Here is a 20525-nt window from a genome sequence, read left to right on the forward strand (position 1 = left end):
CAGGTGTCCCTCTCACTTTCTTTTGAGCACTCACTGGTATAGTCCAGATTTCTACTAATAGTCTGTTGAAGGCAATTTAGGTGTGCTCTAACATGTGCCTCCAAAGCCCAGCAGCCTCTGCCCACTTCCTAGTTTCAAAACCACATCCACCGCTCCTGGGTATCTGCTACAGCAGCATCTCACCCTCTCTACCACCCTTGGTAACCCGTTCCATTGCCATGTTGCCCTGTTAACTATACGCAGCCAGGACCACTATCCATCCCCAGAACCTAGCAATTAATTCTGCTTTAAGAAAAAAAAAAAGAAAAAAAAAAAAGGGGCGCCTGGGTGGCTGAGTGGGTTAAGCCGCTGCCTTCGGCTCAGGTCATGATCTCAGGGTCCTGGGATCGAGTCCCACATCGGGCTCTCTGCTCAGCAGGGAGCCTGCTTCCCCCTCTCTCTGCCTGCCTCTCTGTCTACTTGTGATCTCTGTCTGTCAAATAAATAAATAAAATCTTAAAAAAAAAAAAAGACATAAATAATAGGAAAGTTTTTAAATTTAAAATTCAGTGGCTTAAAATGACATTTACTATCTCATAGTTTCTGTGCCTTAGGAATCCAGGAGTCCAGGGCCTCACCTGGATTCTCTGCCTCAGGGTTTCTCACAGGCTGTAATCAGGGCTAGGTTAGGGGTACAGCCATCTTAAGGCTCAACTGGGGATGATCCGTTTCCAAGCTCGCTCATGGGGCCATTGGCAGGATTCAGTCCCTCCTGGGCTGTCAGGCTAGCCCCACCACCACGCCCACTCCGTTCCTTCTTGTGTGGGACTCTCCACAGGGCAGCGTGCTTGATCAAAGCAAGCAAAGGAGAAGTGTCAGAGAGATGACAGAAACAAGACAGAAGTCAAAGTCTTTTGTAACCCGATCTTGGAAGGGATAGCCATCTCTTCTGATAGATTTTATCCATTAGAAGCAAGTCTGTACTTCTAGCTCACCTTTAAGGGAGGAGATTATACCAAAACCTGAATGCCAGAGGTGGGATAATTGAGAGCCATTTCAGAAGCTGCCCAAGATACCCATAAAGTAGATTTTTCATTTTAGACATTGTAGTTTTAATCTCTAGAAGTCTGACATGGGTTTTCTTATCTTCTGTGTCAACATGTTGAATTTTTCTGGCTTTGTAAGCATCTGGAACACGGTTATAACTTTTAATAGCCTGTGTACTAATTGTATCAACTGGGTTATTTCTGGATCCATTTTATTTCCCTTTTCTTTATGGGTTGTGTTTTATTGGCTTTTTGTTTGCCTGGTAATTTTTTTCTTTTTTTCTTTTTTTTTTTTTTAAGAGAGAGCAAGCATACATGAGCAGGCAGAGGGGAGGGGAAAAGGAGGGGCAGAGAGAGAGGGAAAGATTCATAAGTAGACTCCACACCCAGCACGAAGCAGCACATTGCCTGATACAGTCTCCATCTCACCACCCTGAGATCATGACCTGAGCTGAAATCAAGAGTTGGATGCTTCATCGATTGAGCCAACAGCCTCCCCAACTGCCTGGTGATTTCTGATTGGATGTCAGGCATCAGGAATTTTACCTTATTGGTTGCGGGATATTTTCTTATTGCAGCAGTTAGCTTTGTTCTGGGACACAGTAAGTTACGTGCAAACAGTTTGGTCCTTTTGGGTCTGGCTTTTAAACTTTGTTAGGACTGAGGCAGCCTTACTTTAGTTCTCACTTCACACACTGCTGACACAGAGCCTTGCTGCACGTTCTACTAGATGCCCTGTGAATGATGAGGTTTCTCGCTCTGGCTGATAAGAACAGAACCAACCAGGCCCCGGGTAAGCTCCCCCAATCCTTTCATGTGTCTTTTTTTTTTAAGATTTTATTTATTCATTTGACAGACAGAGAGATCACAAGTAGGCGGAGAGGCAGGCAGAGAGAGAGGAGGAAGCAGGCTCTGCTGAGCAGAGAGCCTGATGTGAGGTTTGATCTCAGGACCCTGGGATCACGACTTGAGCCAAAGGCAGAGGCTTTAACCCACTGAGCCACCCAGGTGCCCCTCACGTGGCTTCTTATGTGCCCGTGCTGACCAGTGCTTGGTGCGAGATTCAGGGGACCATAAGGAAATCTCTGTAGTTCTTCATGCAACTCTCCTCTTTGGTACTTTATCCTGCTGATGCCGTTTGTCATGGGTGTGAGGGCTGGCTCAGGGCCAAGGCAGGAGGAAGGGATAGTGGGGTGGATGGTTACCAGTAGGGGTTTCACTCAATAAGCAGACGGGGTCATAGTGCTCCTTTTAAGTCCACAAACTTTACGTTTTTAAAAAGTGTTTAAAGATTTTTCTTTAACTTTTCTTAAGTCCATAAACTCTTTTAAGAATCCAATTCAACAGTCACTAGGCACCTACTATACACCAGCTCCTAAGGTACAGACAGAACTCAGACTAATAGGTACAAATATAAAAAACGAAGAAAACCAACACCATAAAGGACATAGCACAGCAGAGGCAAAAAATGGGAACATGGAAGATCTGTGTCTGGCCTTGTCACAGGCAAACAAAGGGGGCATCCTCTAGTCTTGTCCAAGTCATATGTGGGAAGGTTGCTCTCTACAGTAAGCACTTTTCCAGAACACAAAAAATGGAGGATTTCTTTAACAGTCCCCATTTTCTAGATCACAGGGCTTGGGTAAAAGTCCACATTATCAGTAGACAGATTACAGAACAAGAAAACAGTGAGAACCAAGGGCAGAAATGTGAAGATACAAGAAGTATTTGGTATTGAGTATCTCAAGCAGAAAGGTGTAACAGGAGATAAGAATCTGGAAATAATACCGGTTGTGATCAAGTCTAAGACATTTAGGTGCCAGCCCATCAGGGTGAGTAATGAGCAGCCCTACAGGCCTTAGTGCATACATGCCTGAGCGCAGGCCTCAGATCTGGCTGCTCCGGGCCATTTCTGGGGTTTGCACAGAGCAGCTAGCTGCTGGCCAGACTATGAGTGTTTGGCCCCAAAAGTCAGCTCAGAGAAGTGGAATTCGGGTAAGGTGGCTCTTGCTGCAAAGCACTCCTGATCAAATAGGTACTGTCTTCCCATGCCTGGTCTGCAGCTGCTTCACAGAACAGCCGTAGAGGTGTGTCTGATGACAGGAAACAGAATGCTGCTACTGCTGCTGCTGCTGCTGCGGAGCCCCAGGGGGGTGGTGGGAGGGTGGGCAGGGACTCCAAATTTAGAGGCCTTATTTATTTAGCACAGGCTTTCAACACTCCCCAGGTGCAAGTACCGTGGCCTATTAGGATAAGCCTCCTCCTCAAAATAACAAGTTATTCTTTGTGACCTATATATGCCTTGTGTGTCTCTCTTTTATGAAACATTCCTGCCTTTTCTTTCCCTCTTTTCTTTCATGCCCAGAACAAGAGAGAAAAAGACATTTCTCAGAATAAAGGAACTAGCTATTAAAGACCCAAGAACATCACACTGCTATTTGAAAAGGAACCCAGCCTCCCAACAATATCAAAAATGAATCTGGGGAAGAAGTAAGAGCTCACTCTCTCGGTGAAGCCCAACTGTAGGGCCTGTGTGCACGGTGGCTTCCTAGGCATGGATGGCCTTCAGGTGACCAAGAGGACCTGCACACAGGGGTGCCTAGCATTGAAGGCACAGAGGCTAAACGGTGAATAGGCAGCTCTAGCTCTTCCCTCTCTCTGAGCCTTGGCCCTGTCCATGCCTCAACACCAAGAAGCAGGTCTTCTTTATCTTGGGGTGTGTCTCCCCAGTAGAGCTCCTCAGAGATGGGCCCCATCTTACTCCTCAGTCCCTGCTACAAAAAGGGCCTGTGACAAGGCAGAACACCTGTAATCAAGAGTGGTCAAATTCTCCACTTCTGTTTATTCAGAACATTAAGATAAATACATCTTAAATATTACAAATATTTATATACAGGAATGACCACTGCCCATGATTGAAAAGGGGTCTGGGGGAAAAAAACCCAAAAAACAGAGTCTCCCAACTTTCTTTAAGCCCTGGATGACCCATGAAAACAGAACCAAGCTCTTGATCCACTTTCCTCAACACAGTTAACAAACATCGCCTCTAGATCAGTTTGGCCAATGCTAGAGCAAAGAATAAGGATGTGGAAAATCCCTATCTGATGTTGGTGCCGAGGACCCAGCCCTCACCCACGTGACCCTACGGATGTCATTTCCTGAAGCGCTTGAAAAGCGGGTGCACGTGCTTCGTGGAAGCCTTGTTCCGAGCCGAATGGTACTCCATGTACACGGTGTCGTCGGCCCCAGACATGGAGCTCATGGTGCCAAAGCGCCGAGATACCTGCAGGGGAACCCAGCCCACGGTTAGTTTCCAAGGGAAAAGACACTCCTTTTATAACATTTATAATCCTAATAAGTTTTGTAATGTTTTTAAGTTTAATAAATACTAATTTTTTAAGAACATTTATTGACCCCTTATTGTGTCTCAGGCATTGTATACATATTCACATGTGTTAACTCATCCAATCCTCACAATTACTGTAATCCCCATCTTACAGATGAGGAAACTGAGGCACAGAGAGATGAAGTAAATTGTCCAAGATCACACAGCTCTTTAAGAGATGGGACTTGAACCCAGGCAGCTGGCTTCAGATTCCCTATTCTTAACCATAATGCTACTCTGCCTCTCTTAATGCCAATTTATAAAAAGAATTTTTCAACGAGGGCAGCAGTCCCCCAACACCTTAAGGCTCTACCATTAGGCCCTGAATCAAGTGGAAATCCAGAAAGCCCTGGGCATGAATCTTGGCTCTATCTCTCTCTGGATGACTTTTGACAAATACTGAATGTGTGAGCCTCAGTGAACTCATCTGTAAGATGGGGATAGCCTCATCCATCTTGATATAAGTGGTGTGAACAGATACCACACAGGCAACAGTCTGACCCAGAGCCTGGAACACTACTTGTACCAGATTACAAGCCACGTATGCTGACAGGCACCGAGTAATTCCTTCAACAGCCTGACATTAGGTGACTCACTGGTTGGTAGGAATGGCCTTAGCACACAGAGGCAAGAAATTTCCCTGAAGCATCCATCCACGGAAGGTGCCCAGAGGGGGATCCAGCCCCCACATTTGGGAGAATGGACTCCGGCTGGAAGAAAAGCAGCACTTCCCCAGGGGACGCTGATTTTCTTTCCTTGTCCCAACCATTGCTCACCTTTTGGCTCTAATATCAATTTAATTTGTTTCCAAAGAACTGACTAAACTGTACTTTTCTCTTGGAAGGGCTAATCAGAACTCCCCATAATGGAACTTTCATTAATTATACCACATTATATTGGCCTGGCACATGGTAGGCATACAGTAAGTATTTGCAGAATAAATGGATAATTCACTATCTTCAGAGAACTCTAAATGTTTCAAGATAAACAGTCAAACTACAATGTGAGCTCATTCCTAGACTCACCTTACAGGCTGGAAGGCTCAGCTCTATAACAGGGAGCTAGAGCTGAAGTGACCTGCCCAATGCCCCAGATGGCGGGCCCAGGCTGCAACACCTCTTCCCACAGCCACCCTGGTGTAAGCCTGGGGCCACCTGTGATATTCTGGGTTGCAACCTCAAGAAACTAACAAAACTTAGACCAGACTGTGAGGGGAACGGAGCAGGAGGCCAGCTACAGCCACCGTGGACTTGGCCATGAGAAACAATATGTAAGGAAGGAAGGATTCACACCAAAAGGCTAATGGGGGCTGTTTCTGTTACTCTCTTCTCTGCAGCTTCCTGGGTTTTCCAAGTTTTTACAAAGGTCACACAGGTGCACGTGCACGCACACACAACTAAGTACATGCGTGTACATAAGACTCCTGTCCTTTGGGAGAACTGACACCTGCAACCTCACCCATTTACTCACCTGGCTAGATCTGGAGCCAAATTCTCCTGCCACCACCTCTTCCTCAGCATCCAGGTCAGTGGCCGCCAGGACTTTCTGTAAGAGCTGTTGCTGCTCTTCTCTCGTGGAAAATGCCAGCTCTTCATCCTCCATGCCAGCAAGCTTTGTGATCACCTGTAGAGCCGAAAGCCACAGGCCCTATGTCCCCTTTTGTTTTCCCTCTGTTTGGCCCAGCTGAGCAGGTGACTAACAAAGGAGAGCTCCTCCCTGGCACTCCAGAGACCAGCTTCGGAGCCATCTGAGACAATGAGCTTAACTACTAACTGTAGGGCAGGAGAGGTGAAGGAAATTCCAGAGAAAACTACTCTTCAAACAGCAGATACATGATCACTTACAACAGATCAACAGGAGCCTCAGCAGCTCTAAAATGTCCCTTCTGGCAGTTTTCCATCTTGCACCAGATAAAGGAAGGGACCAAAGACTGACAGGCACAGCCTGCTGCCCTTGGGCAGGGTCTTCCGCCTCCTGGGCTTGGCAGCCAGGGCTTCCAGTGGGAGGGAACACTTAGAAATGGGAGCCTGTTGAGGTGGATTTACAAGATTTTTTCTAAGAGAGCAAGAGAACAGCATGGTGGAGATTTGGTTTACCTTTCTTGGGGGTTACTTACTACACTGCCTACATATCCCTGAAGAAAGCCTGGACTGCTTGGTGTAGAGGAATTATTTTCCCCCCTTAAGTTCTTCTCATCATTTTAATTAAAAGAAAAGTCCCAGAAGTAGGGTTGTGGCTGAGCCCTTCAAGTGGTTGCAGACCTGGAGTACAGATACCTGCCATGTCTGCCCTGGCCCAGTCACTCCTCTGGGAACTGCAGGGTCCTGATTCTAGGAACTCTAACCTGGCTGCTCTCGGTGGGCGGTGTTGAAGGCAAGGAAGGCAAGGGCAGCCCAAACCAACACAGACAATCACATGCCCAAGGTGCCTTTCTGTCCAGCTCACCTTTCAAACAACCCAGAACACTCCCTGATTTGGTGCTTCTGTCATCCTTGACTCTCAAGGGAGAAGGAGATATGAATGCTGCCACCATCGCATACTTTTTACAGGTACATAAAAAGGCCATCATGCAAATCCTTTAAAATATGGCCAAATATCCTATACTCCAGCTCAGCAGGAGAGGTCTGAAAGGAGGGGCTAGACAGCCCTGACCTCTTGTCTATGGCTAATAATGGGAACTTATCAACTTGTAAAAACACATAATCAAAAGCATCTGAAAAGGCAGCCTGTATTCTTTTGTAAACCAAGAACCTGGGAACCTGCATGTTCTAGGGGCATTCTTTAGTTACCTGCCTTCAGCTCCCCCATTCACTCCCACACATAAAAATCTTTAGGAACACTAAGTCCTGACATAAACAGGAAGGAGAACAAACACCTCAGCTGATGGAGGTCAGCCAAATCTTCAGCATCTCCGAAGCTGTATAACCACCAGTTCGTCGCATGCGGACAGCTCCAGAGTGAGGCCCACTGAGGCCCTAGCTCACCAGCTGACTAAAGGAAGGGCTCTCCCAGTTACCTGGAGGGGAACCCCATCGCAGCCTTCCTCATATTACAAATCAGGTCTGTGAACAACAGGAAATCCTAAAGCTTTGGCTGACAACCACTGCCAGCAAAGGAAAGTAATCCCAAGGGGCTCATGGTGGCACAGTGATGGCCATAGCTCCGTGGCATCTCAAGTCCTGCGAGGCTAGCACTTTTTCCCACTGACAACTAACATTCTTTTTGCAAGACAACTATAAATGTTAACAAGTAGACAATCCAAGCCCCTTGCTGCAGAGGCACCATTCTTTGACCATTCACTGTGGGAAGCTGGGTGCAGGAAGGGATTCTGAACAATATTTTCCCTCAAAGTCCCTGGCAATTCATGCCGAGATAAAGGGAACCTGAGGCAGGGCTTCCAATGCCCTAATGTTCTGTGTCTGTCTGAGCTTTGTCCCACACTGGTGCCAATAGCAGTTCCCACTTCTCCTGGAGGCGTGGGCACTAAAAAGAGCCTTAGTTCTATTCTGAGCAGAGATCAAATGAATACATACCTTAAAGCTATAACCCTGATCTACCAAAAACCTCTGCCTCTTGGTTGAATAAGCCATTTCCTGTGTGTCCTGGGACACCAGTGAGTAGAAGAAGGCATTGTACTCCTCAGCAACCATCCCTTAAGAGAGGAAAGGAGAAAGGACAACGTTAGCTGTTACAGTGCCAGGAACCGAGCGTCCAGGGCTCAAAAGTAAGTACAGCCGATCTCTGAACAACATGAGAGTTAGGGGCACCACATGTAACTTCTGACTCCCCCAAAACTTAACTACTCAGAGCCTACTGCTGACTGGCCTGCTTACCAATAGCATAAATAGTTGATTGACTTGTATGTGTTACATACTATTTTTAGTATAAAATAAGCTAGAGAAAACATTATTAAGAAAATTGTAAAGAAGAGAAAATACACTTACTGCACTACAGTTATCAAAAAAGTCCCTCACAGTCCAAACCCATGTTATTCAAGGGCCAACTGTAATGTAGTGGGAAAGCTTTGCAGGCAGGGTGCAAACAGCCCTGACTTTGCTTGGGCACTTCATCAAAATTAAAAACATTTGTGCTTTAAAGGACACCACCATTAAAGTAAAGACAACCCACAGAATGGGAGAAGATATTTACAAAGCATGTACCTGATAAGGGATTTGTATTTGGACTATATATAAATCACATTACAAATCAACAATGAAAAAACAAATGACCTAATTATAAAAAGGGCAAAGGATCTGAACAGACATTTCTCCAAAGAAAATCTACAAATGGCCAATAAGCCCATGAAAAGTGCCCAACATCATCAGTCATCATTTGGGAAATGCAAATCAAAATCACAGTGAGGTACCCCCCTAGCCCTCCCTAGGATGGCCAGAAACAAAAGAGATAATTATACCAATTGTCAAGGATGTAGAGAAACTGGATTCCTCATACACTGCTGGTAGAGTGTAAAATGGTACAGCCGTTTTGGAAGATAGTCTGGCAGATAATTAATATGTTAAACAGAGAGCTACCACAGCTGACCCAACAATCTACTCCTGGATATATACCCAACAGAACGAAAAACCTATGTTCACACAAAATTTGCATACGAATTTCACAGCAGCAGTATTCCTAAGAACTGAAAAGTAGAAACAACACAAGTGTCCATCAAAAGAAGAACAAACAAACAAGATGTGTGATATGTTTGCTCAATGGAGGATCATTCAGCAATAAAAAGAGGGAAGTACTGGGGCACCTGGGTGGCTCAGCCAGTTAAGCAGCTGCCTTCAGCTCAGGTAAATCCCGGGGTCCCAGGATTGGGTTCCCTGCTCAAAGGGGAGTCTGCATCTTCCTCTCCCTCTGACCCCTCTCCCCATTTGTGTGCGCTCTCTCCCTCTCTCATATAAATAAATAAAATCTTAAAAACTACATGCTACTATAGAGGACCCTTTTGAAAACATCACGGTTGTGAAAGAAGTCAGTCACAGAGGACCCAGACTGCATGATTCTGCATGTAAGCAATGTCTAGAATGGGCATGTTTATCAAGGTAAAAACAGAGTCATGATTGCCCGCAGCTGGGGCTAGGAGACAAGGAGAAAGGAGTGACTGCTAGTGGGAAAGGGTTTCTTTTCTGGAGTGATGAGAATATTCTAAACACAGTTTATGATGATGCTTACACACTTTGCAATTATATTAAAAACCACTGGGGGCACCTGGGTGGCTTAGTTGGTTAAGGGTTCAATTTGGCTCAGGTCATGATCTCAGTCGGGGTCTTGAGATGGAGCCCCAAGTCAGGCTCCGCACTGGGTGTAGAGCCTCCTTACGATTCTCTCCCTCTCCCTCTGCCCCTCTCCACCCAACTGTGCACACTCATGCTCTCTTGAAAGAAAGGAAGGAAGGAAGGAAGGAAGGGAAAAAGAAAAAGAGAGAAAGGAAAGGGAAGGGAATGGAAAAGGAAAATGAAGGGAAAAACCGCGGAATTGTACCCTTCCAATGGATCAACTGTATGGTATGTGAATTCTATCTCAATAAAGTTACTAAGAAAAAAAAATGGCTCAAAGAGAAAACCTAGGACAGAATTATCACAGAAACTAGGACAGAGAATACTGTACCCTATAAAAGCTGATGCCTCTGGACAATCTGCAGATTTTTGCTTCACAGTTCAATTGTCAGCACATTCTGCATCTGTGTACTGCCTATGAATTCAACTGTTTCTTAGTCTTACAAGAGCTCAGAGATGCAAAGAAAGCAGCCAAATACCTTTTCTCAACTAGTATTTAAAAATAAAAAACAAAATTCTACTCAAATTCAAAGTGGTTTTCAGGTTAGATTTGTTTCTTTTTTGGGAGGTGGTGAATAAGGCATAAATTAGGAATTATGTTCACATATGCTAGGCAGATTATATTCCTTTCAGCTTATAAAAGCTGCAATTTACCCAACAGCTTCTTATATCCTGTTGCATAAGGCTCACTCCTCACAAATGCCTGGTAAGACAGGATGTCACTCCCACTCTGGATGGAAAAGCAAGGCTCAGAGGGGCAAACTACCTGCCCAAGGTCACAAGGTTGGCCTGGTGCCCACATGCATGTTCTTTCCACTAACGTGCCCTGCCTCCATATTAAATACAGTTAGACCCTCTTACACATATTCTAATACGGTACAATTCCAACATACACCCACTAACCTTGTTTCCACTAACACCCTTGCAGTCCAGCTGTCTCCTAGGACAGGAAAGCAAGGCCTGAGGCCAAGGCCTGTGTCCCTGTCTTAGGGCCTGCCTGGTCCTAGGAGGAGAGCCGTGGCCATCTCTAAGCAGCATCGTCAGTGCCTGCCATGCCCACTGTTAGGGTCTGGGTCCTTCTGCCACAATAATCAGGCACAGACTCCAACCTCCAGAGTCCTCAAGTGCTGAACATGCACCAGCCCTGCTGCAAGCTGCCGCCCAGGGTGGGGCTCTTCCCAGGTGGTGTGTAAGGAAGCCATCCGTGGCTGCCCAAGCCTTCCCCTTACTCTTGACTCAAGGTCCAGGGTACAGCTCCAGCTCCTAGATGGCACTGGTGGCCCAGCTCTGCTTTCTCCCTCTATGTCTACACCATTACACACTTTGCTCCTAGCTCCTCTTACTATCTACCAAAGCAAGCGCCCAGCTGAAAGGATATCCATGTGAACCAAGCAGCTGCCAGGGAAAATATCCACATAGCAACCCCAAGGCACGAGAAATAATAAGAACCAAGCAGATCTTGGTCCTTACTCTGGGATCCCTCCCTGCAGAATCTACTAGGCCCAGGGGCACAACCTTGCCACCATGAACACAGAGGCAGCTTAGCCCTGCCCTCTTCCTAACCAAAGTGGTTCAAAAGGAAAGACTTCCTGGAGCAGAAGAGGTAGGACCACCTTTACCTTTTTTGGCTCGGAGCACTCGCCCCAACCTCTGGGCCTCCTGCCGCCGGGAGCCACCATGAGATGAGATCTGAATGAGAACATTTGCTTCTGGCAGATCAAACGATGTGTCACCCACCTACAGAAATGAAACAGCTATAAGTCTGGGAAGGTTTTTTATTTGGGACAAAGAGAAAAAAAAATCAATTGGCCCTGAATTTAAATAAACTTTCCAGTAATTAAGAAAGATAATCACCATCCTCTTCTCTCAGTACCAGAGTCCTGCAGATGCCAGCGGGCATCTAGGACCTAGTGTGAATTCTCCTGTGAGCTTTCCTAAAGAAGCTGTCAAGATCCACAGACCCCACCAGCTGTCTCAGCAACATTGCCAGTATGGGCTGCTGGGGCCCAGAGATAAGAAGGCCCTATCAACATTATCTATAAATGACCCCTCTCCTTTTTTGCTACAGAAATATGTCTGCACAAAACCATCCACACTCTCCGGGGCACTTCGGTGGCTCAGTGGGTTAAAGCCTCTGCCTTCGACTCAGGTCATGATCTCAGGGTCCTGGGATTGAGCCCCGCATCAGGCGCTCTGCTCAGCGGGGAGCCTGCTTCCCCCTCTCTGCCTGCCTCTCTGCCTACTTGTGATCTCTGTCTGTCAAATAAATAAATAAAATCTTTAGGGGAAAAAAAAAAAAAAACATCCACACTCTTAGCTGGAGGTCAATGAAACCACTGGCACGTGCAGGACACATGTCCTGGTAGGGGTCACTGTCCACACAGGGATGGATCTGGCTCCAGGTAACGGCCTCCACTTGAGGGTTCCTACCACCAAGATTCCCAAGGACACACCACAGTTTGGTATTACTGACCCAGCCATGATCACCTTATTAGTAAATCTCATTTATTTTGAGCTTTGGGTCTGTTCTAATCTGAATGACCGCTCTCCACTATTGGGCCACAGCTTCTAAGAGCATCACCAAGCCGGGCCTTCATGAGTTTCTATCATGCTTATATTCATCACCCACCATCAGGACACATGAGGAGCCAGGAGAAAGGCTCCCTACAGGCCACAGCAATCTCTAACTCCACAAAGAGAACCTCATCTGAATGCCTACTTCCCCCTTAGATAAATAAAATATAATTTTAAATCCCCATATCCCCAAAAGAAGCAGGAAAAATCTTAGTCAAGCAAAGAGACTTTATAAATTATCCACAGTACATTGAGGCCTGCATCTGCTCCTTCTGCTACCCATCAGGAAGCATTCCTCTGTCCCCAGACACAGAAACATGGGAATGAAAACTGACACGTGATGTCCCTTCAATAAACATGAATTCACTGTCTAGAAATCCCCCAGTGTCCCCCTAGCCTGGGGGACACCCTGCATGCCACACAGACCTTGGATATGAAGATGGTGTTGATTTTGGGGTTGTGCTTGAAATTCTGGAGTATCTGCATCCTCTCTCCTTGGGATGTAGGACCATAGATATAGGGTCTAGAGAAGAATAAAGCTGTATTAGGAAGGCCACAGAATCACCCCCTCAATTATCCTGAAAGCACATGAGGGGGAAAGGAAACCTCTGCAAAGTCTCTCTCCTCCAAGAATATCAGGAGGAGGCCCATAAAAATGAGTGGCCACAGACCCTCAGCCAACATTCTGGTCATCATTTTCTTCAGGATTCCCTCCCTTACTTTTTCCTTTTTTCTTTGTTTATGCTTTCTCCTGAGTCAGCATCCCTCGATCTAAGTTTCATGTCTACACAAGTAGTGCTAACACAGAATCCAGGTGGGACCGTGGCCAGGGAAGACACTGCTGGTGATTCCTGAGAAGCTCTTTCTAGATGCAGGGCCATAGCTGGGATGCTGGATGAGTCAGCTTGGCTTTCCTGGCCCCTGGCCCATATAGTCTGACCTCAGCTCTACCAGCGTGCTAACTCGGCCTGCCATTCCAGATGCCAACTTTTGCCCACCTTTGGAGCCCAGCTCAAAGATAGTGTCCCACCAAAGCAGTGCAAATCTAGCCCCTGATCCCTGGGCTGAGGGTGACCGGGCTCCCTTTCTATATGTTCTAACCTCTTGAGTCTGACCACTAAGTCTGACTGTCTTACCTGGTTCCTGGGACTGGGGCCACAGAACCAGACCTTTAGATCCTAAGAAGATCCTGAGAGCTTCAAGAGAGGAAGAGGAAACAAACAAACAACAAAAACCGAGCACTTCTGCACTCTGGCTTGAGAAAAATAAGCTGCCTAGCAGCAACTCCAACTTTTCAATTCTTACTTTTTCAGCCTAATGGCATATTCCTTCAGGGCAAACACATTGTCAGCAAAGACAATAATCTTGTCATTCCTCCTTTCATGAAACTTGATCAGAAACTGGCAAGCTCTGAATTTGTTGGGGTTCATGGTATACAGCAAGATTCGTTTCTTGGTTTTGATTGCCACATACTCCCGGTAAAATTCAGGAGACATTGGGCACCAAACCTGTGACACAGTAAGAACCAAGGGTCAGTTTCCACTTTGAAACATCACATGACTAGAAACTTTTGAAGACCATTTCATTTAGCAGAACTAGCTTTAAAATAAATTAAAAAAGGATACCTGGGTGGCTCTAGTCGGTTAAGCATTAGACTATTGATTTCGCCTCAGGTTGTGAGATCAAGCCTCACATCAGGCTCTAAGCTGGGCTTGGAGCCTGCTTAAGATTCCCTTTCCCTCCCTTTCCCTCTGTCCCTCCCCACTCCCTTCCTTCCTTCCTCCTTCCCTCCCTCCCTCCCATCCACCCATCCATCCATCTATATATATGTAAACACACACACACAAATCAAATCCATCCATCCATCCATCCATCCATCCATCCATCCATCTATATATATGTAAACACACACACACAAATCAAATACCTAATGGTGAACCAGGACACTCTCATATTTATCTCTTAACACATAGATTTTTAAATGCATTGATATCTAGGGAATTACTTTTACAACAGCTCCAAGTAAGGGAAATCAGGTTCTTAACCAGGGGTCCAAGTAATCCCTCCTGTGTAGACCACCCCTTCACACACAAGTCTATGCACAGCACTGCTATGGAGAAATGCACTCATACTTCCTAACTCTGTCTATTGAGTCAACCTAGCAGGACTCCATTCCACGTGACATGAGCTGAAGGCAGACGCTTAACCAATTGAGCCACCCAAGCATCCCTAAAGACTTATTTTTAAGGCAAAGCTAAACAAAATAGATGAGAGAAATTTACACAGGAAATAAAATAATAAAGGGAAGCAAAAGAGTGACAAACCCAAGTTCCACAAGCAGAGGGAGGAGAGAAGCAACTGGAGAGGAACGGGGGGCTCACACATTATCAGCAATTCTCTGCGTCGTAAAATGGGTGCCGATTATGAAGATGAAACTACAGGGTAGGGAAGTTTTCAGCGGAGCAAGTCCACCTGCACAGGTTCTTCACACTTACCTCCCTCCAAGGGAACCCCTTCTGCCCTTTCAGGACAGAGGCCACCCTACCCTAGCCAGGGAGTGACAGTCACTTCAGGGTGCTGTTGTTCCCCGTGAGAAGACTTACATTTACTTCAGGCATTTTACCTGTGCAGGTATTCACTGCAGAATAGATTGGGACAGTGGATTTCCCAGTGTGTTCAGAAATAAATGATCTAGGCCACAGGTGCCTTCTAGGGGCATCAAAACCAAGAGGCTTAGACACTAGGGTGGGTCTGGACAGTTGCCCATACAGGACCACCAAGAATTCCTCAAGGGTGAGGGTGGGTGGGAACAGCCTGAGGTGCTCACTCCCAGAGAAGAGGACCATGGACTCCGGAGTCAAACCAGTCTGAATTACCATCCCAACTTGAGCACTTACTGACTGTGTGCCCCTGGAATGTGATTCTGCTTCCCAAGTCTGCAGAGTGGGAAGAACACTGCCCACCACACAGGGGGCCTAAGGCAAGAGGATGAGGTGGCAGCACTTTTCCACAAGTCCTGACCTGTGTATCTGCCCATGGGGAACAGACCTGATCCCTTTCCCCTGAACCCTGGGGGAGTCCCTCCCTTGGAGACAGTCCTGGGAAGGAGCCAGCTACCTCAGCGCACTGGACTTTGGCGATGTAGCCGTTGTTCTGCAGCTCCATCCAGTTGGCTTCATAGAGTTTGGGCCCAATCAGAAAATTTAAATCGACGATTTTGTCATCTTCCCGGACAAGGGTTGCGGTCAAACCCAGCTTGCAATGGGCCTGCACGATGGTGAGCACCCGTCGGAACATCTTGGCTAGGAAGACAATCGGTGCATTCACACGGTCACTTTTTAAAATGCTCAAGGACCACACCCAGCCTTGCAACTTCACACTGGCTTGGGACACTATGGGGGCTAACCCCCAGGTTTCTGAATCACAGGAATCGCTCTAGACAAGAGTGACTAGTCAAGAACGCTTAATCATCATTTTCAGACCTGTTCAAAAGAGGGAAGAAAAAGAGAACATAAGGGAGAAATGGCTTTAGGGAAGCTCCAAGTTAGGGAACCCCAGGATCCTTCCTTAAAGCAGCTAAGCTACCAGCAGGAGCACAAATGGCAATTTGAAACATGACCTACAACACTTAAAACACCACTGAGCTCTAAAGGATGCAAGGAATTTGCTCGTCCTAAAATTTGTACCCAGATTACAGGAAGATGGCTGGGAAAATGGGGGATCAGAGGAATGATAGAAGCTGGATCTGCTTGGCTTCCCACCATCTTCCCAGAGACCAAAGAGAAAACAGGGAGACATGAAACCCCAGGCACCCTGACCTGCCTTGGAAACCACCTTCGTACTTTTCCAATTAGATCCATCTGGTCAACCAGCAATCCCGTCTTTCTCTCTTTGGAATGTTATAATTCCTCACACAAAAGTAGGTATGACACATTAATTTCAAAAAACCCGACTGTGGGTTTCCATGAGCTCATCTTTTAAAAATCCTTATAAATGGGGTAGTCATTTCTAGCTAGATATTTCCTCTTATTTAAGGCAAGAATCAGAAAAACTAGAGCCAAGTGATTCAAAATCATTACCTACCTTTTGAGATAGATCTCAAAGATTTATCTTTTTACCTAATCCAATGTGATAGATGTTTAACAATCACAAAACTTACTATGATTTACTAGACTTCCCTTATTTGACCTTGGCTCTCTGGCCCAGCGAGTGTGGCCAAGCCAAGGGGCTCACAGGACTGAAGTCAGAATTCTTTACAGTTATTGGTTTTACTCTTCCACCCAGCCAGAGACAAACTGACCCAGTGAACCAGGGAAGAAAGAGACACACATAGACACCCACGGCAAGAGCGAAATTTTGTGGGGGTACACTTCTGTATCCTCATCACCAGACAATCAATCCAGGCCTGATAGCCGCCCTCTGGGACCTGAGACACAGGCTGAAGAGGAACATAAACATAAACTAAATACACACTCAAGCAGAAAGCTTCAAGTTTTCCCAAGCTTCAAACATAGCCTCCAGCTAAACCGCTACATGGCAATTTCAAATTCATCTGTAGGATGTGATTCTCTAGGTCACCAACTTCCAATCCAATCAGACCCAATGTCCCCTGTTCCCAAACTTTTTTTAGTTTTTCAATTAGCACACAGTAAAACTGGTAAGTGGGTGGGTGGGATTGGTTCTATAATTTTAACACACGTATGGATTTGTGTGACCACCACTATAATCAGGATATGGACCAACACATTACCCCAACATTCCCCTGTGCTCTCCCTTTACTGTCACACCCTCCTCAACCCCTGGCACCCACTGATCTGCTCTCCATCGCTATCCTTTAGGCTTTCTAAAGGCACCATACACTATATAACCTCCTGAGATGGGTTGATTTCACTCAGCACGTACCTCTGGAGATTTATCTAAGCTGTTGCACACAGCAACTATGTGTCCTGTTTCATGGCTGACGTAGCGTTCCAAGGGAGGGATGGACCCGTTTGTCTGTCTGGTCACCCACTGCTGGGCATTCTCCAAAACTCCAGGTTTTGGAGACTCTGACTAGAGCCGCTATAAACATTCAGGAGCAGGTTTTTGTGTGAACCTGAGCTTTCACTCTCTAGGATGTATGCCCAGGGGTGGGCCTGCTGAGTCATATGCCAATTTTCTAAGAAACTGCCCAACTTTTCCACAGTGACTACATTCTGAGATTCCTCTGGTGATACATACCAGCTGCTCTGGCCTCTCATCAGTATTCATTATTGTCAGTATTTTTTCATTGTAGCCACTATGATGTGTGTGAAGTGGCATCTCATCTCATGGTATTAATCTGCATTTCCCTCAGGGCTAATGATGTGGAACATCGCTTCCAATGCCTCTTGGCATCTGCACAATCTGTCTGGTGAAATGTCTATTCTTGTCTCTTGTCCATTTTCTAACATCTTTGCCGCTATCAGAATGTCTAACTGGCAATCAAATGAATATGTCTAAAACCTAACTCCCACTCAGCACTCTTCAAACCTGTTCCTTCTATGGCTTTCAACATCTCAATTAATGGCCACTCCTTCCTTCCAATTACTCAAGCCCAAAACCTTATTGCTGTCCTTGATTTCGCTTTCTCTCAGATCCCACTTCCAGCCTGTCAGCTTCACCCTCACAACACATCCAGAAGTAGATTACCTTTATTCTTACTCTTGTTGGGACCCATCTAGCTGCTTCCACTAGACCGTGCCTCTTTAAGTCTATTCTCAGTAGAGCAGCCAGGACAGTATTTTTATAGCCATAAATGAGATCACGTCATCCTCTGCTCAAATCCCTCAAATGGCTTCCCACCATAGTACAAGCCAAAGACCCTACAGTGACCTATGTGGTCCTATGGCATTTGGCCCACACTCCATCCTGTCTGCCTCTCTCTATCCTTAGCTTGGACTCTTCTTGTCTATATCCCTCCCACCACCTTGCTGGGTTGGACCATGCCAAGTACTCTCCCACCTCAGGACTAATGCCCTGTTCCTTCAACCTGAAAGACCTCTGATCCCTACCTGGCTTGCCGTGAACACCTCTAGTTATGTTCAGAAATCCAGGAGCACCAGAGAGGCTCTCACTGCACTGAAAAGAATGGATGCTAGGGCCACTTTGGCCATATTTTGAATATTCTATGTGAAAATGCCTCTGATTTCATTTATTCAGAGAAATCTCTAATTTATACCTCTTAACTTATCAGGGATCCCCCTTCACTTGTTTCATCAAAAATGATTTTGAGAGGGAGGAGTCAAGATGGCGGAGAAGTAGCAGGCTGAGACTACTTCGGGTAGCGGGAGATCAGCTAAATAACTTATCTAAAGATTGCAAACACCTACAAATCCAACGGGAGATTGAAGAGAAGAAGAACAGCAATTCTAGAAACAGAAAATCAACCACTTTCTGCAAGGTAGGACTGGCGGAGAAGTGAATCCAAAGCGACGGGAAGATAGACTGCGGGGGGAGGGGCCGGCTCCCGGCGAGCGGCGGAGCAACGGAGCAAAATCAGGACTTTTAAAAGTCTGTTCCGCTGAGGGACATCGCTCCAGAGGCTTAACTGGGGTGAAGCCCAGGTGGGGACAGCACGGCCTCAGGTCCCACAGGGTCGCAGAAGGATCGGGGGTGTCTGAGTGTCGCAGAGCTTACCGGTATTAGAACAGGGAAGCTGGCTGCAGAGACAGAGCCGAGGAGTGACTCTCAGCTCGGGGTTGCCTTGGACCGGTCGCAGGCTCGGCCAGCTCGGAGCGCGGCCGGAGGCCAGGGTGACGGGAGTCATTGGGTGCTGTTCTCTGGGGGCACACTGAGGAGTGGGGCCCCGGGCTATCGGCTCCTCAGGCCGGAGACCGGGAGGCCGCCATCTTCATTCCCATCCTCCAGAACTCTACGGAAAGCGCTCAGGGAACAAAAGCTCCCGAAAGCAAACCCGAGCCAATTACTCAGCTACTCAGCGCGGCCCCCCCCCCGCCCCCCCCGTAAGGGCGGTGCAATTCCGCCTGGGGCAAAGACGCTTGAGAATCACTACAACAGGCCCCTCCCCCAGAAGATCAACGGGAAACCCAGCCAGGACCAAGTTCACCTACCCAGGAGTGCTGTTTCAATACCAAGGAGAGCGGAAGAATTCCAGAGGAGAAGAAAGCAAAGCACGGAACTCATGGCTTTCTCCCCATGATTTTTTAGCCTTGCAGTTAATTTAATTTTTTTTTCTTTTTCAATTTTTTTTTCTTTTTCTCTTCTTCTGCTAAATTTTTTTTTAACTTTTACCGTTTTCTTTTTTAACGTTTTTTTAAATAGTTTATCTAATATATATATATTTTTTCCTCCTTTTATATTTTTTCTTTATTGGCTTTCTTTTTTTAAATAGTTTCTTTCTTTTTTTTTTTTTCTTTTTGAACCCATTTTTATCCCCTTTCTCCCCCCTCACGATTTGGGATCTCTTCTGATTTGGCTAAAGCATATTTTCCTGGGGTTGTTGCCACCCTTTTAGTATTTTACTTGCTCCTTCATAAACTCTTATCTGGACAAAATGACAAGGCGGAAAAAATCACAACAAAAAAAAGAACAAGAGGCAGTACCAAAGGCTAGGGACCTAATCAATACAGACATTGGTAATATGTCAGATATAGAGTTCAGAATGACGATTCTCAAGGTTCTAGCCGGGCTTGAAAAAGGCATGGAAGATATTAAAGCAACTCTCTTGGGAGATATAAAAGCCCTTTCTGGAGAAATAAAAGAACTAAAATCTAACCAAGTTGAAATCAAAAAAGCTATTAATGAGGTGCAATCAAAAATGGAGGCTCTCACTGCTAGGATAAATGAGGCAGAAGAAAGAATTAGCGATATAGAAGACCAAATGACAGAGAATAAAGAAGCTGAGCAAATGAGGGACAAACAGCTACTGGACCACGAGGGGAGAATTCGAGAGATAAGTGACACCATAAGCCGAAACAACATTAGAATAATTGGGATTCCAGAAGAAGAGGAAACAGAGAGGGGAGCAGAAGGTATATTGGAGAGAATTATTGGAGAGAATTTCCCCAATATGGCAAAGGGAACAAGCATCAAAATTCAAGAGGTTCAGAGAACCCCCCTCAAAATCAATAAGAATAGGTCCATACCCCGTCACCTAATAGTAAAATTTACAAGTCTTAGTGACAAAGAAAAGATCCTGAAAGCAGCCCGGGAAAAGAAATCTGTCACGTACAATGGTAAAAATATTAGATTGGCAGCAGACTTATCCACAGAGACCTG

General features: G+C 46.0%; 1 protein-coding gene across 1 annotated transcript in view; it reads right to left on the reverse strand.

The window, feature by feature from the left end:
- Positions 1–2304: 2304 nt before the first annotated feature.
- The window catches only part of ERCC3 (ERCC excision repair 3, TFIIH core complex helicase subunit), a 30367-nt gene continuing 12146 nt past the window's right edge, over positions 2305–20525 (reverse strand). Inside the window, exons 9-15 of the mRNA XM_047722709.1 lie at positions 15384–15568; positions 13572–13774; positions 12693–12789; positions 11312–11429; positions 7944–8062; positions 5881–6033; positions 2305–4308 (exon numbers count right to left, since the gene is read on the reverse strand). Coding sequence (XP_047578665.1) covers positions 4177–4308; positions 5881–6033; positions 7944–8062; positions 11312–11429; positions 12693–12789; positions 13572–13774; positions 15384–15568 — 1007 coding nt within the window. The 3' untranslated portion in view covers positions 2305–4176. The remainder of the gene's footprint in view (positions 4309–5880; positions 6034–7943; positions 8063–11311; positions 11430–12692; positions 12790–13571; positions 13775–15383; positions 15569–20525) is intronic.

Source organism: Lutra lutra, chromosome 3, assembly GCF_902655055.1.
Source record: "Lutra lutra chromosome 3, mLutLut1.2, whole genome shotgun sequence".
Taxonomy (NCBI): Eukaryota; Metazoa; Chordata; class Mammalia; order Carnivora; family Mustelidae; genus Lutra; species Lutra lutra.